The following is a 14,607-nucleotide window of genomic DNA, read 5'->3' on the forward strand; positions in this document are numbered from 1 at the left end:
AATGCATTATATTATTGGCGATCTAACAGAAAAAAATCATTCCGTTTTTAGTCATTTTTTTCACATTTATATTTTTATTTTGAATTATGAACAGAGACTTTATTGTCTGGGAAGGCGCCTATGTCAACCTCTGTAACAAAGGATATGTGGGCATGACTGTGGGGTGTGAGGGCTGACATTCAGACCATAATTGGAAGTCTTGATATGTTATGGTGTCTTTTGCCCAAGCTGTTCATTTAGCCTGCCGTATTTTTAGAGCACACATAAGTACATAAGTATTGCCATACTGGGAAAGACCAAAGGTCCATCGAGCCCAGCATCCTGTTTCCAACAGTGACCAATCCAGGTCACAAATACCTGGCAAGATCCCAAAAATGTACACAACATTTTATACTGCTTATCCCAGAAATAGTGGATTTTCCCCAAGTCCATTTAATAATGGTCTATTGACTTTTCCTTTAGGAAGCCGTCCATACCTTTTTAAAATTCCACTAAGCTAACCACCTTTACCACATTCTCTGGCAACGAATTCCAGAGTTTAATTACAAGTTGAGTGAAGAAAAAATTTCTCTGATTCGTTTTAAATTTACTACATTGTAGCTTCATCGCATGCCCCCTAGTCCTAGTATTTTTGGAAAGTGTGAGCAGATGCTTCACATCTACCTGTTCAACTCCATTCATTATTTTATAGACCTCTATCAAATCTCCCCTCAGCCGCCTTTTCTCCAAGCTGAAGAACCCTAGCCGCTTTAGCCTTTCCTCATAGGGAAGTTGTCCCATCCCCTTTATCATTTTCGTTGCCGTTCTCTGCACCTTTTCTAATTCCACTATATCTTTTTTGAGATGCGGCGACCAGAATTGAACACAATATTCGAGGTGCGGTCGCACCGTGGAGCGATACAAAGGCATTATAACATCCTCATTTTTGTTTTCCATTCCTTTCCTAATGGTACCTAACATTCTATTTGCTTTCTTAGCCGCAGTAGCACACTGAGCAGAAGGTTTCAACTTCTCATCAACGACGACACCTAGATCCCTTTCTTGCTCCGTGACTCGTAACGTGTAACCTTGCATGACATAGCTATAATTCAGGTTCCTCTTTCCCACATGCATCACTTTGCACTTGCTTACATTAAACGTCATCTGCCATTTAGACGCCCAGTCTCCCAGTCTCATAAGGTCCTCTGGTAATTTTTCACAATCCTCCCGCGATTTAACGACTTTGAATAACTTTGTGTCATCAGCAAATTTAATTACCTCACTAGTTACTCCCATCTCTAGGTCATTTATAAATATGTTAAAAAGCAGCAGTCCCAGCACAGAGCCCTGGGGAACCCCACTAACTACCCTTCTCCATTGAGAATATGGATATTGTTTTTAGCAGGTAGCGTTTTTTTTTTCTGGTAGTTGATTGTAATGTTTTATTGCACATGGATAGATGGATGTGATTTATATTTCAGAAAGGACGATAATGTTGGTAAACATGCAGCCAACTGCAGTGGTCATTTGACCGGGGGGGGGGGGGGCACAGGCCAATGATGTCTGTCTTCAGCCCCATTTGTTGCCATGACTCCCAGTTTGGGAAGCCCTGTCCAAAGCTCTAAATGTGTGCTTGTACTCTAATCATATACATGTGCATTATAGAAAATAAGCATATACTTTACATCTGATTTGCATGACCAAAAACTATATTCCTGTATGCAGATTGCTTACAAATAGATGTATTCTTTACATATATTTTCGAGAGCCAAGTGAACTCCACAACAAAGAAAATGTTCCACTCAAATGTGGAAACTCAAATGCATAAAACCTTTCTTCCCGAGGGAAATATTTTGTAACCTAATACAATCAATGGTACTAAGTCACACAGACTATTGCAATGGAATTTATGCTGGATGCAGAGAACAACTCATAAAGAAACTCCAGACCGCTCAGAACACAGCAGCCAGGCTAATATTTGGCAAATCGTGATTCGACAGTGCCAAACCCCTCCGAGGAAAACTGCATTGGCTGCCAATCAAAGGATGTATTACTTTCAAAATCTGCACCCTGGTCCACAAAATTATCTACGGCCAAGTCCCAGGATATATGACAGAATTTATAGACCTACCACTCAGAAACACAACCAGATCATCTCGAACATACCTAAACCTTCACTACCCAAACTGCAAAGGACTTAAATACAAAGCAACCTATGCATCCAGCTTCTCCTATATAAGCGCACAATTATGGAACGCAGTGCCAAAAGTTGTGAAAACAACCTACGACCACCTAAACTTCAGGAAATCGTTAAAAACCTACCTGTTCAAAAAGGCATAGCCCCACCAACCCAACATAAATACCTACAGTCTGCAACACAGCATAACCAAAGCTTGTAATGGACACTATATAACCTTTCCCCTCCTTGAGCCCCATTGTAACTGAAACACATGTACCTTATTCAACCACAATACCACCTGTATTTGTTTCTTTACCGGACTTTGCGAATGCCTCTATGGTACTATGTAAGCCACATTGAGCCTGCAAATAGGTGGGAAAATGTGGGATACAAATGTAATAAATTACAATTAAATACATATGTGGTCACACAGTTTTATAAAAGTCCCTTTATATGAGGATAAAACTATTCAGAATTGCCCCCCTATGTGGATGTCTGGTTCCCTCACTTTCAGTGGTTAGAGCAATGGGCTGAGAACTCTGAACTGTTTTTTTTTCACTGCCCTATTTTATATGTAAGTTGTTTTTTTTTTTCCTGTAAATACTGGTGAAATCCTTATTTTAAATTTTTGTCAATGTTTTTAGATAATAAGCTGGACACAAATGTATGTGAAGCAATGTTGCAGAAGGAAGACATCTGTGGTTCTCCTGGAGAAAAATTCCATCCCTCTTTGACACACAGGTTTCAGACCTGTAGGGCAAATCTACAGAGTACAAGCAGGCTGACTTTGTCATCAGAAAATGTTTACAGCCAAGAATTGGACTTACCTGAAGGAGTAGAAATTATTAGTGTTAAACCATCAGCAGGTTAGTGAGCAATTAAAGGTTTATAAACTAAATATCTGGTTACTGTGAGGTAATAGCAACATATAAAGATAAATATTAAATACTTGCTAAGCACCAATTTAAAATTTTTACAGACCTTTTACAGTTGAATAAAAATAGTTTCATAAAGCTCTGAACCGTCATGTACTTTGTATTTCCAACAAGTATGTCACTGTGAGTAATAGGAACTGATACACTGATGTTTCTAGGCATGATAGTTCATTGAGTTAATGGTTTTGTTAAATAGATTGTGTAAGGTAATTGAGTATTAAATGAGTAACTGATTTGAAAGGAGTCATCTGACCTAAAGATGCAGTCTTTACAGTTGATGAGTATAATGTAAGTTGATGCAAGTAAAAAAAATATATATATATATTAAATAGGATGTATGATATAGCATTATTTAGTATTCTTTTATTATTATTATTATTACTGGCATACTGCTGTGTGTGTGTGTGTTCCCTTAATCCTGGGAAAATTCTGTGCATTGCATAATTTGTGAAGAATTTCCCTGAATTTGTCAAGAATTGAACTATTGCTGCACAGAATTTACCACAAACCATTGAGAGCTGGTGCCACAGTTGTTTTGCCTTTATATGGTTCTCACAAAGTGCTTTCAGCATGATACTTGAAGTCCTGTGCTATTCTCACATGACTTTGCAGCTTGCACAGGATTTCAGGCACCATGCTGGTCACACTCTTCAAGAGTTGGTTAGTGCAGGAAGGTTGCAACACAGTTGCAGTTTAACAGTATCCACACACTTAATGAACTATATGGTGCAAAATGATAACAGTGCTGTGAGGTAGGCTGGAGAGAAGCTAGGGAAAAGTGCTATTAAGGGAGACAGAGCTAAGGGAAAATAGGGGACGAGGCAGTGGATAATGAGATGAGGGAGATACCTGGAGATTAGGGTGTAGAGGGATATGTGTGTAGGAGGAAGAATTGGGGGACAACAAAAGGTAAAAGGGATATGTGGAAGGGGAGATAAGCTAGAGGAGATGGAGTAGTAGATGAATGGGGGGATGAGCTGAAAACTACAGGGAGAGAAAGGAGATAGAGGGATATGTGTGTAGGAGGAAGAATTGGGGGACAACAAAAGGTGAAGGGATATGTGGAAGGGGAGATAAGCTAGAGGAGATGGAGTAGAAGATGAATGGGGGGTTGAGCTGAAAACTACAGGGAGGGAGAGGAGATGACCTAGGGAATATTGGGTAAGGGTGGGGGGCAGATGAGCTGAGAGAACATTGAAGGGGAGTGAGTTGGAAGAAGTTGAGGAGGCAAGAGAGGCAGTGTTGGGGGGAGGGGAGGGATGACCTTAGGATGAGGGCAGTATGTGTGCACATGAGGAGGAGAGTAATCTGCTTATGGTTAGAAATTCTAGATTTCGTGTTGAGCCCAAGATGAATTTCAGATAGCACCAATTTATTTTTAATTGCTGACAATAGTAATAGCTATGAACACCACTGTGTTGCTGCAAGTATTTGCAGCTGCAATAAGTCTGCACTGCTTGCAGCTCAGAGCTCCCCTTGAACTTGGTGGATTGTTGAAAGTTAGAAGCCCTAGCTATATTGCACCAAAAATTTTAATATTTTACATCTTTGAATAAGAATATTTTCTATTTAGATGTTTAAATATGTAACTTTGTAAGTCTATATGCTTTGAAAATGAGCCTCTTAGTATACTATATTTTAAAATCTGTGCTAAGTTCTTAATTATTGAAAATTGTTTCTTTCAAAACTTAGGGATATGTATTGAAAGTAATTTTATCAAGACTTACAGATTGATGTGCAGTAGGGATATGCATGGGAAAAACATTTAGCCCATTTTCAGATTTCTGTTTACTATTTTTGTTAAAACTGTAATGTACATTGAAATGTTCTCAAAACAGCACAGAAATGGTTCAAAGCACAATGCACAGTCCAAACAAACAAAAAGAAAATAAGCATCAATGTCTAAGAACCTCCAAATCAGGACAAATTCATAAATTCCACACCAAGGATCAAAATGGTATATCAGTCTCTTACAGCGTAGACCCGACACGCATTAATCAATTTAACATATTGATTTGTAGGTTAACATGGGATGTCTTGTTTTTAAGTGCTAATCTATTGTAATGCATGTTAAGGAATTGATTGCTTGCTAACAAATGCATATCCCTACTATGCAGGTTGTGCAGTGTATCAAAAGTACACTCAGCAAATAGTAATTTTAAAATATATCTGAAATAGTCCTCCATGCTGACATGAGTTAGTCACATGGCTTATTGTACTGCTGTTATCAGACAACACTTACTATAGATAAGCAGTTTTGCTCTGTTTTCAAAATAACTAAAAATACCAGGGCCAGTTTTCAGCTGGGGCAGTGACAATGTTAAATGCTGTCATCCTTTAACTTAATCCATATATTCATGGCCAGCTCAGCCTATGGACTAGGTGAGACACCAGCTCAGGGCACAGGTGATAGCAAGTTAGCAGATAAAAACTAATTGACCTTTTTCCATTTGAACAATATTTCCTATGCCACTGGAAGCCACACAGTCCTAAAGCATAGTAAAATTCTTCCTTGTGTTTAACAGTTGGCAAGGTGGACTTTTCTTCAAATGCTTCATCCTTTTTTATTCTCGAAATGTATCTTTTGTGGTTGTGGACAAATCTTTTCAATATTTGTTTTATCAATAAAAAGCACCTTGTTCTGAAAAGTTTCAGGTTTACAAGGTTATCATCTTTATAATTTGCATGACTGTGATAGAAAAGTTTTCCTTTTGACAAGTCTCTTTTAAGCAATGCCGCACAGTGGACAGCCTGAGTATCAACTACATTTCTTCTTAGGTTAAATACAGTGGATCTGTGAAATCTGTTTTGCAGATCTAACCAGTTTTTGTTCAAGATGTTGCCTTGATTTCAGCCTTTAACCTAATCCAAAGAATGGCAAAATTAAAGGTTCTAAAGACAAATCATATCAAAGGGAACCTCACTTAACCATTAGAAAGAGGATAATACATCAGTTATGTATCCTATATAATAATTCTCACCTCCAACATTCTGAGGCTACCTGGAACCGTGGATCATGTTGGAGTAGATAATAGTGATGTCACACAACCCACACCAGATTGGCCAGTAGAAGGGAGAGGGGCGGAGCCACGATAAAGGGACCAGCGAATCAGCACAACACGGGGAATGCACAGCAGCAGGAACAGAAGCCTCTCTCACACAGTCACTCTCTCAAACATACACACTCAGAGGAAAACCTTGCTAGCGCCCATTTCCTTTCAAACAGGATCGGGCCTTTTTTACTAGTTTTATTATATTTTCTTGAGAATGTATCATATGTAGCTGCTTATAATCATGACCATCCAGATTTGCCAGATTGAGATGATTTAATTATGTACCTTCTTAATGCAGCATTCTATATAAGCATTGTGTCAGAGGAGACAACGAAGCACGCTCACCCTCACAACGGTCTTTCTAAAGACCTCCCTTTGTTAAGGATTTGCCTTCATCAAATAGTTCTCAAAAGCATTCGGCATTAAGACTCCTGATGCAGGCCTAACGGCGAAACATGACGTTGTGTCGAGTCTTTATACCTCAATAAACATCTTTATTATTATATATCCTTTCAGTCTTTGGAATCCTCGGTCGCCCTCCCACTTTTATTTCATTTCTTGTTGTTGTCCATGGGGCGTCTAGAGTTCTTCGCCTTTTGGCGGATATTTTTTCTCCATGATTTAATTATGTACCTTCTTAATGGAAATGCACTACCGTTTCTGACCCAATGCACAAAAGCAGTCCCTACCTTTACCGTAGAAATTTTAGCGGGAGGTCTGGACCTGCAGGTTCTTCATTATCGCAAGTAGGAGAAGGGGAGAAATAAGGCAGGGAAGATGGAGCACAAAAAAAAAGTACACCTGCTTACACGCAGCTTCTTTGCATGTATGAAAGCTGTGCCATGATTCTTTTCTCAAATGACATTTCACTGGCAAGAATTTGGGGAGGGGGGGCAGTAAATGTAAAGCATAAAAGTAATGGTTACTTACCAAAAATGCAAGGAAGTCAAAGGTCAAACAGCCTCTGCTGGGAAACAGCATCCCCCATGCTTAGAAGCACAACAGAGAGGGGCTAAACCAATTGTCAGCTTGGGATGTCGTGCCCACTCACTACTGGAGGGGGACACCAGGAAGTTCGGATCCAATCAGCTCACAGCTCTAGAGTGATGTCAGGGAAGCCCTGCAGGGAGGAGGAGTTGCAACAGCAGCAGCCAGCCAATGAGAGTCCAACTTTAGGGAGATGGGCTTTCTAGGATGTCAGCCGGCCAATAGAAGGAAGCAGCAGGAACAGCTGGGGGTGGAACCAAGCCCTGATGCTGATTCCTCAGAGCCTAGAGCAGAGAGCAGCAGTGATCATATTGTAGGCTTTTTCTACTTTTTCCCAGCAGCGGGGAGGCAGGGAGCCCCAACACAGGTCTGTCCATCCCCCAAAATCGCGCTTTTGTAGCCTTTTTTTTTTTTTTTTTTTGCAAGCACATCTACTGCTTTCATACACGCACATGCACAGAGCAGCCACGCATAGCTATGGACTGTTCTGCGCACGCTCAGCTCACAGACTGTCTTCGCCCATATCTCATGCAAATGAGCTGGATCACAAAAGCAACGAGCAGCTTATTTGCATGCAATTCTCTTTGTTGAATTCCTCTGTGTTTCTAAATCGGTAAATTTTTACCGATTTGGAAATGCAGACTGATTCTTAACGGGACCTTTGTGCATCTGGCTCTGTGTCTGCCTGTCCCTCAAATTCTGTTGGGTCTGTCATTGAATGAGTGTCTGCCTTTCTGTCAGGGCTTAGAAGGGGGATGTGTGTGCAGTGGCTCTCTGAGAAATAAGATCTGCAGGTAGGATGGGGATGTGGGTGTGTGTGTCTGAATATATGTGTGTGCATTCTGGGTGTCAACGTGTCCCTTTATATCCCTGAACTCTTTTTCCAGCTTATTCCTGTGTTATCACTTTGGTTTGTTTGATCTGATGTCTCCTGATTACCAAAGAGGTGTGGATTTCTTTGAAGGCCCACTATTTGGAGTTGGTTAGTCTGGCCTCCTTTTGTTATACCAAGCTCTGGTTCTGGTCTCTTTTGTTGCTCTGAAGCACAGCTGTTCAGACATTTAAACTATGCCCAAAAGGGTAGGAGACATCCTGTCTATTTGTATTGACATCATCAGAGATCAGACCAGGAGGGGGAGGAATGTCAGAGCTCTTTGCATGATTTCCCCAGTCTTGGTTAATGTATTTCTTGCACCATTACTAACTGTTATCCAGTCACAGGGCTGCACTTCTTTGTTATGCTAATGACATTCTTATTCTCTATCATTTACCATCCGCCTTTTCATGTGTGGTCTAAACACCTGTCTCCAACTTGTATCTTACTGACTCACTTTCCAAACCCCTACACTCCCTGAGCTCTGTATTCCTACTATTAATGGCAATTGCTTTCCTATAAAGATTCTGTTAAAATTTTAGGTGTCACACTTGACTCCAAACACACTTTCTAACCTCAAATAGATGCAGTTCTTCGTGCTGTCTACTTTGCATTACATATTATCTGAACTGTTAAACATCTCCTTCCTACCCCTTTCTTCAGTCACTCAGTCTTGTGGTAACTCATCTAGACCACTGTAACTCGCTGTGTTCTGGACTACCTCTCTATTTTAAAAGGTCTACAATTAATCCAATTCACAGCTGTCAAACTGTTGCATAATGCTCACACCTCAGTTGAAATCTGAACATGGGTTCCATTTCTCAATCTGTATAAAGTATAAGAGCCTGACTTTGGTATATAAGGGTCATCTGCCATCCACCTCAGAATACACCAACAACCTCCACATCCCATACACCCCTGCCCACTTCTTCTTCACCACCACCCCTATTCTTCCCTATGTCTGGACATCTCTCCAGAAACAGCCTTTCAGGTACATTGGTCCTAAGCTCAGGAATTCTCTTCCACTATATATCCTATACTAAATTCAAAACCCTCATCAAAACATGTCTCTTTCAAGAAACCTGTAGTTCAGCAACTTAACTGTCCCCCCCCCCCCCTTCTCTTTCCCATGCCTTCTACCTCTTACTTTTCTTCCCTACCTAAATAATGCCATACTGGGAAAAGACCAAGGGTCCATCGAGCACAGCATCCTGTCCACGACAGCGGCCAATCCAGGCCAAGGGCACCTGGCAAGCTTCCCAACGTACAAACATTCTATACATGTTATTCCCGGAATTATGGATTTTTCCCAAGTCCATTTAGTAGCGGTTTATGGACTTGTCCTTTAGGAAACCGTCCAACCCCTTTTTAAACTCTGCTAAGCTAACCGCCTTCACAACTTTCTCCGGCAATGAATTCCATGGGCATGCGATGAAACTACAGTATTAAATTTAAAACAAATCGGAGAAAATTTTTCTGACGTTGGGTGAAGAAAAATTTTCTCCGATTTGTTTTAAATTTACTACACTGTAGTTTCATCGCATGCCCCCTAGTCCTAGTATTTTTGGAAAGCGTGAACAGACGCTTCACATCCACTGTTCCACTCCACTCATTATTTTATATACCTCTATCATGTCTCCCCTCAGCTATCTCTTCAAGCTGAATAGCCCTACCCTCCTTAATCTTTCTTCATAGGGAAGTCGTCCCATCTCCGCTTTCATTTTAGTCGCCCTTCGCTGCACCTTTTCCAATTCTACTATATCTTTCTTGAGATAAGGCGACCAGAATTGAACACAATACTCAAGGTGCGGTTGCACCATGGAGCGATACAACGGCATTATAACATCCTCACACCTGTTTTCCATACCTTTCCTAATAATACCCAACATTCTATTCGCTTTCCTAGCCGCAGCAGCACACTGAGCAGAAGGTTTCAGTGTATTATCGATGACAACACCCTCCCCTTTCTTCTTCCCTACCTGCTAATTTAATATTGTAAACCATGTAGAAGCTATTGTTTAGCCATCAGTGGCATATCAAGAACTTGTAAATAAATAAATCTTCTCATTCCCAGGTCTGTGGTAGACTAGAAAAAATATCAAGGAATTGCCTGTATTTTACAGTATCCATCTTTTCCTTAGTCTTCACAAGGTTTTCTGTTCTGATTGCTGCATAGCATCCTCACAATATAATGTCACTTCATGTTTTCCTCAAGGGATAATTTTAGGACGGTCATGTACTATATGTGTTTTACACTATGCACATTCCATAACTAGGGTTACCATTTTGTGTCCTCTGAAAAAGAGGACACATGTCACGCCCCCTACCCCGCCCCCGCCACGCCTCATACCCCGCCCCCGCCACGCCCCCTTCAGGTCCTTGTTCCGCCCCTCTATTCCCCGCCCCCCGTCACATGGTTCCCCCCCCTCACTTACTATATAGCCCTGGTGGTCTAGTAGGGTCTTCTCTTCGGGGCAGAAAAGAGCCCCCTCTTTCCTGCCCGGAGCGCTGCCTGTCCTTGCCTGCTGCATCCTCCTCGGTCTGGCTGGAGATTCAAAATGGCCACTGAGAGTTGAAGTGGCCTCGCGAGAGTTCAACTCTCGGCGGCCATTTTGAATCCCCAGCCAGACCGAGGAGGATGATAGACAGGGGAGGCAGCGCTCCAGGCAGGAAAGAGGGGGCTCTTTCCTGCCTCGAAGACGTCACTAGACCACCAGGGAACATGGTAAGGAAGGGGAGGGGACGGGAGTAGGGTTACCACGGCGCCGATCGCCCGCCCACACGCACGCGCCTGCCCGCACCCGCGCCGACGTTTGTCCAGAAATCCGGACAAACGTGGGTGCAGGCAAAATCCGCCGGACGCCCCGGACATGCCCTCAAAAAGAGGACATGTCCGGGGAAATCCGGACGAATGGTAACCCTATCCATAACACTGAAACAAAAAGGTCCCGCTTTAGCCTTATCAGACCACACCACTTACTTCCACATGTATACAGTGTACCCTAAGTATTTCTTTGTAAATACTATGTAGGACATCATATGGCTTTTCTGCAGTAGCTTCCTTCTTCCCATGGAAGATGCATTTACAGTTCTGACCCAATACAATTCAGGATGTGTTAACAGTTTGAATAAGGAGAAAAGCCTTGAGTCAAACAGTGATGAGACTCAGCATCGCTGTTTGACTCAAGGCTCCTCTCCTTATTCTAATTGCGTTACCCACAGTTATGACCCCTGAAGGTGCGTTGCTGAAACATGGCCTTTGCTGGGTCTGAATTGTTAACACATCCTGCATTGTATTGGGTCAGACTTGTCAGTGGATCCTGCATGGGTATTGTTGGAGAATAAACCTTTTTATGCTTTTGAAGAGTTTGGACTTTAGTTTTCTTGGAACTTTTCTCCTGGAGTCTTCCACGCCTTGTGGGTTTCTTTTTTCTCCCCCACCATTGAGCCATTTTGAATTTGTGCTGGCTATTTTACCTTCCATGTCCGAGAAGGTTCCCAGTGTAATTGGGTCATCTCTGGCACTGATATCCATAACTGATAGCATTATTGGTTGAGGCCAGACCACAACGCATATTCCTGTGCCTGCACATGCAAAAGAAGATCCATAGAGGTCCAGCATGAGAATTTTTGGTGCTGTGTCCGATCCATTGACGTCGGTATCAGAAGCTGTGGCCCCGATGGCTGCAGCGACTACCTCTTACACTGGGAGTACACCGGCATTAAGGAGGTCTCCCTTGCCTCAATGTCAGGCATTGTTGTAATGCCCCTGGACTGATTTACATCGGACTCAACACCGAGGAGGTGTGAGGATTCAAAGTAGTCTTCATCTGTACAGCAGGACCCCAGTGTGGGACACTGGCTCAAGACCAAAAAGAGCAAGCATCAGTCCCCTTCGAAGTGCAGTACCTGCAGTTTCAGGGTGTCGATGTTGCTGGCACTCGAGAAGCGTCAGTGTCGAGAGGAGTGCATCCCGTCTTTTAGTGCTGATGCTGCAGCTGGACTTTGACTTCCAATTCGGCACCAGCAGATTCACAGGCTGTCTCCACATCAGTCCCTGCTCCACCTTTACCAATGCCCACCTTTGACGACTGGTTCCGGGTCATGCTCAGGAAGGAGCTGGTGGATTTTCTGCAATAGCAGAGTGCTTTGGTATCGAGAGTAGTTTCCAGTAGACCAAGGCAGGCAGGGACTCGCTTCTCTCAGGAAGAGTACCTTGAGTTTGATTCTGACTGGCCATGGGAGTCTGAAGTGGAGCTAGACTAGTGCTCGCATCCTTATGGCATACCTTTAGATCTCTCCCCTCTGCAGGAGAGAAGGAAGCCTCCACCTGAGGAGATAGTGGCTGTTATCCCATTTACGTTGGAGTACGAGGACAAGCCTAGGGCAAAGTTGCTGACCATCTTGGACTATGACTCTCCCCCCTAGGGAGGTGGTCACTGTACTCCTCCATGCTGTCCTCAGATGCATAAATGAAGAATTGTGAGACCCCACTTTCTGTTCAAGTTGTGCCTAAGGAAGTGGATTCCATGTATGGGATCCAAAATGCTCCCAGATTCGAGAAGGCCTAGTTGCCCCACCACTCCGTGCTAGTTGAATCCACTCTCAGTAGGGCCAGAAGTTCAGGACTTGTGCCTTGGCTCCCCCGGGTAGGGAGGCCTGCACGCTAGATTAATAAATACATAAGCATCGCCATGCTGGGACAGACCAAGGGTCCATCGAGCCCAGCACCCTGTCACCAACAGCGGCCAAAAGAACAAGCAATTTGTCCCACCCATCTTAGAAATACTGTATTCCCTCGTCCATGCGATAACATTCTATTGCTTTTTCTTCCTGGAAGCCATCCAACCCTTTTTTGAAGTCTGCTAAGTTTAACCACCTTTTCCGGCAGCGAATTCCAGAGTTTAACTACTCGTTGAGTGAAGAAACATTTCCTCCAATTCGTTTTAAATTTACCACACTGCAGCTTCATTGCATGCCCCTTGTCCTAGTATTTTTGGAAAGCGTAAACAGACACTCCACATCGGCCCGTTCCATTCCACTCATTTTCTTATAGATCTCTATCATATCTCCCCTCAGGCGCCTTTTCTCCAAGCTGAAGAGCCCCAGCCTTTTCAGCCTATCCTGATAGGGAAGCCGTCCCATCCTTTGTTTCATCTTTGTTGCCCTTCTCTGCATCTTTTCCAATTCCACTATGTCTTTTTTGAGGTGCAGCGACCAGAATTGATACAATACTCTAGGTGCGGTCGCACCATGGAACGATACAATGGCAGAATAATATCCTTATTTTTGTTTTCCATCCCTTTCCTAATGATACCCAACATTCTATTTGCTTTTCTAGCCGCAGCAGTACATTGAGCAGAAGTTTTCAACGTATCATCGATGACGACACCTATATCCCTTTCTCTGTCCGTGATTCCCAACGCTGAACCTTGCATGACGTAGATATAGTTTGGGTTCCTCTTTCCCACATGCATCACTTTGCACTTGTTCACATTAAACGTCATCTGCCATGTAGACGCCCAGTCTCCCAGTCTCGTAAGGTCCTCTTGTAGTTTTTCACAATATATGATTATCTGACGGTTGCTTTGCCCCTTTCTCTCATCCCGTGTGGTCCCCTATTTCAATCCCAGCCTGTCTCACTCTGTAACTATGTCCTCCATGCATTGTATAGTTTCCTCTTGTATTACTGTAAACCACATTGTGCCTGCTCTTGTGGGAAAATGTGGGGTAAAAATGCACAAAAATAAATAAATTAAATGTCATCTGTCATTTAGACGCCCAGTCTCCCAGTCTTGTAAGGTCCTCTTGTAGTTTTTCACAATCTTCCTGCGATTTGACTACTTTGAATAACTTTGTGTCATCGGCAAATTTGATTACCTCACTAGTTACCCCATCTCTAGGTCATTTATGAATATGTTGAAAAGCAGAGGCCCCAGCACCGATCCCTGAGGGACCCCGCTAACTACCCTTCTCCATTGCGAATATTGACCTTTTAGTCCTACTCTGTTTCCTTTCAACCAGTTTTTAATCCACAGTAAGACACTACCTCCGATCCTATGTCCCTCTAATTTCCTCTGTAGTCTTTCATGAGGGACCTTATCAAACGCCTTCTGAAAATCTAGATACACAATATCAAGCGGCTTACCTTTGTCCACATATTTGTTTACCCCTTCAAAGAAATGCAGCAGATTGGTGAGGCAAGACTTCCCTTCACTAAATCCATGTTGACTTTGTCCCATTAGTCCATGCTTTTGAATGTGCTCAGTAGTTTTGTTCTTGATTATAGTCTCTACCATTTTGCCTGGCACCGACGTCAGACTCACCGGTCTATAATTTTCCCGGTCTCCTCTGGAACCTTTTTTAAATATCAGCGTTACATTGGCCACCCTCCAATCTTCCGGTACCTCGCTCGATTTTAAGGATAAATTACAAATCAATAACAGTAGCTCCACCAGCTCATTTTTTAGTTCTATCAGTATCCTAGGGTGAATACCATCCGGTCCAGGAGATTTGCTACTCTTCAGTTTGCAGAACTGCTCCATTACATCTTCCAGATTTACAGATATTTCAATAAGTTTTTCCAACTCTTCAGCTACG

At 42.6% G+C, this 14,607-nt stretch overlaps 1 protein-coding gene across 3 annotated transcripts in view; it reads left to right on the plus strand.

Annotated features, from left to right (window-relative positions):
- DMXL1 (Dmx like 1) overlaps positions 1-14,607 on the plus strand; it is a 522,326-nt gene that overhangs the window by 266,729 nt on the left and 240,990 nt on the right. For all 3 annotated transcript variants that reach the window (XM_030193519.1, XM_030193517.1, XM_030193518.1), the window contains exon 17: positions 2,803-3,024. In XM_030193519.1, coding sequence (XP_030049379.1) covers positions 2,803-3,024 — 222 coding nt within the window. The remainder of the gene's footprint in view (positions 1-2,802; positions 3,025-14,607) is intronic.

This window comes from Microcaecilia unicolor, chromosome 2, assembly GCF_901765095.1.
Source record: "Microcaecilia unicolor chromosome 2, aMicUni1.1, whole genome shotgun sequence".
NCBI lineage: Eukaryota > Metazoa > Chordata > Amphibia > Gymnophiona > Siphonopidae > Microcaecilia > Microcaecilia unicolor.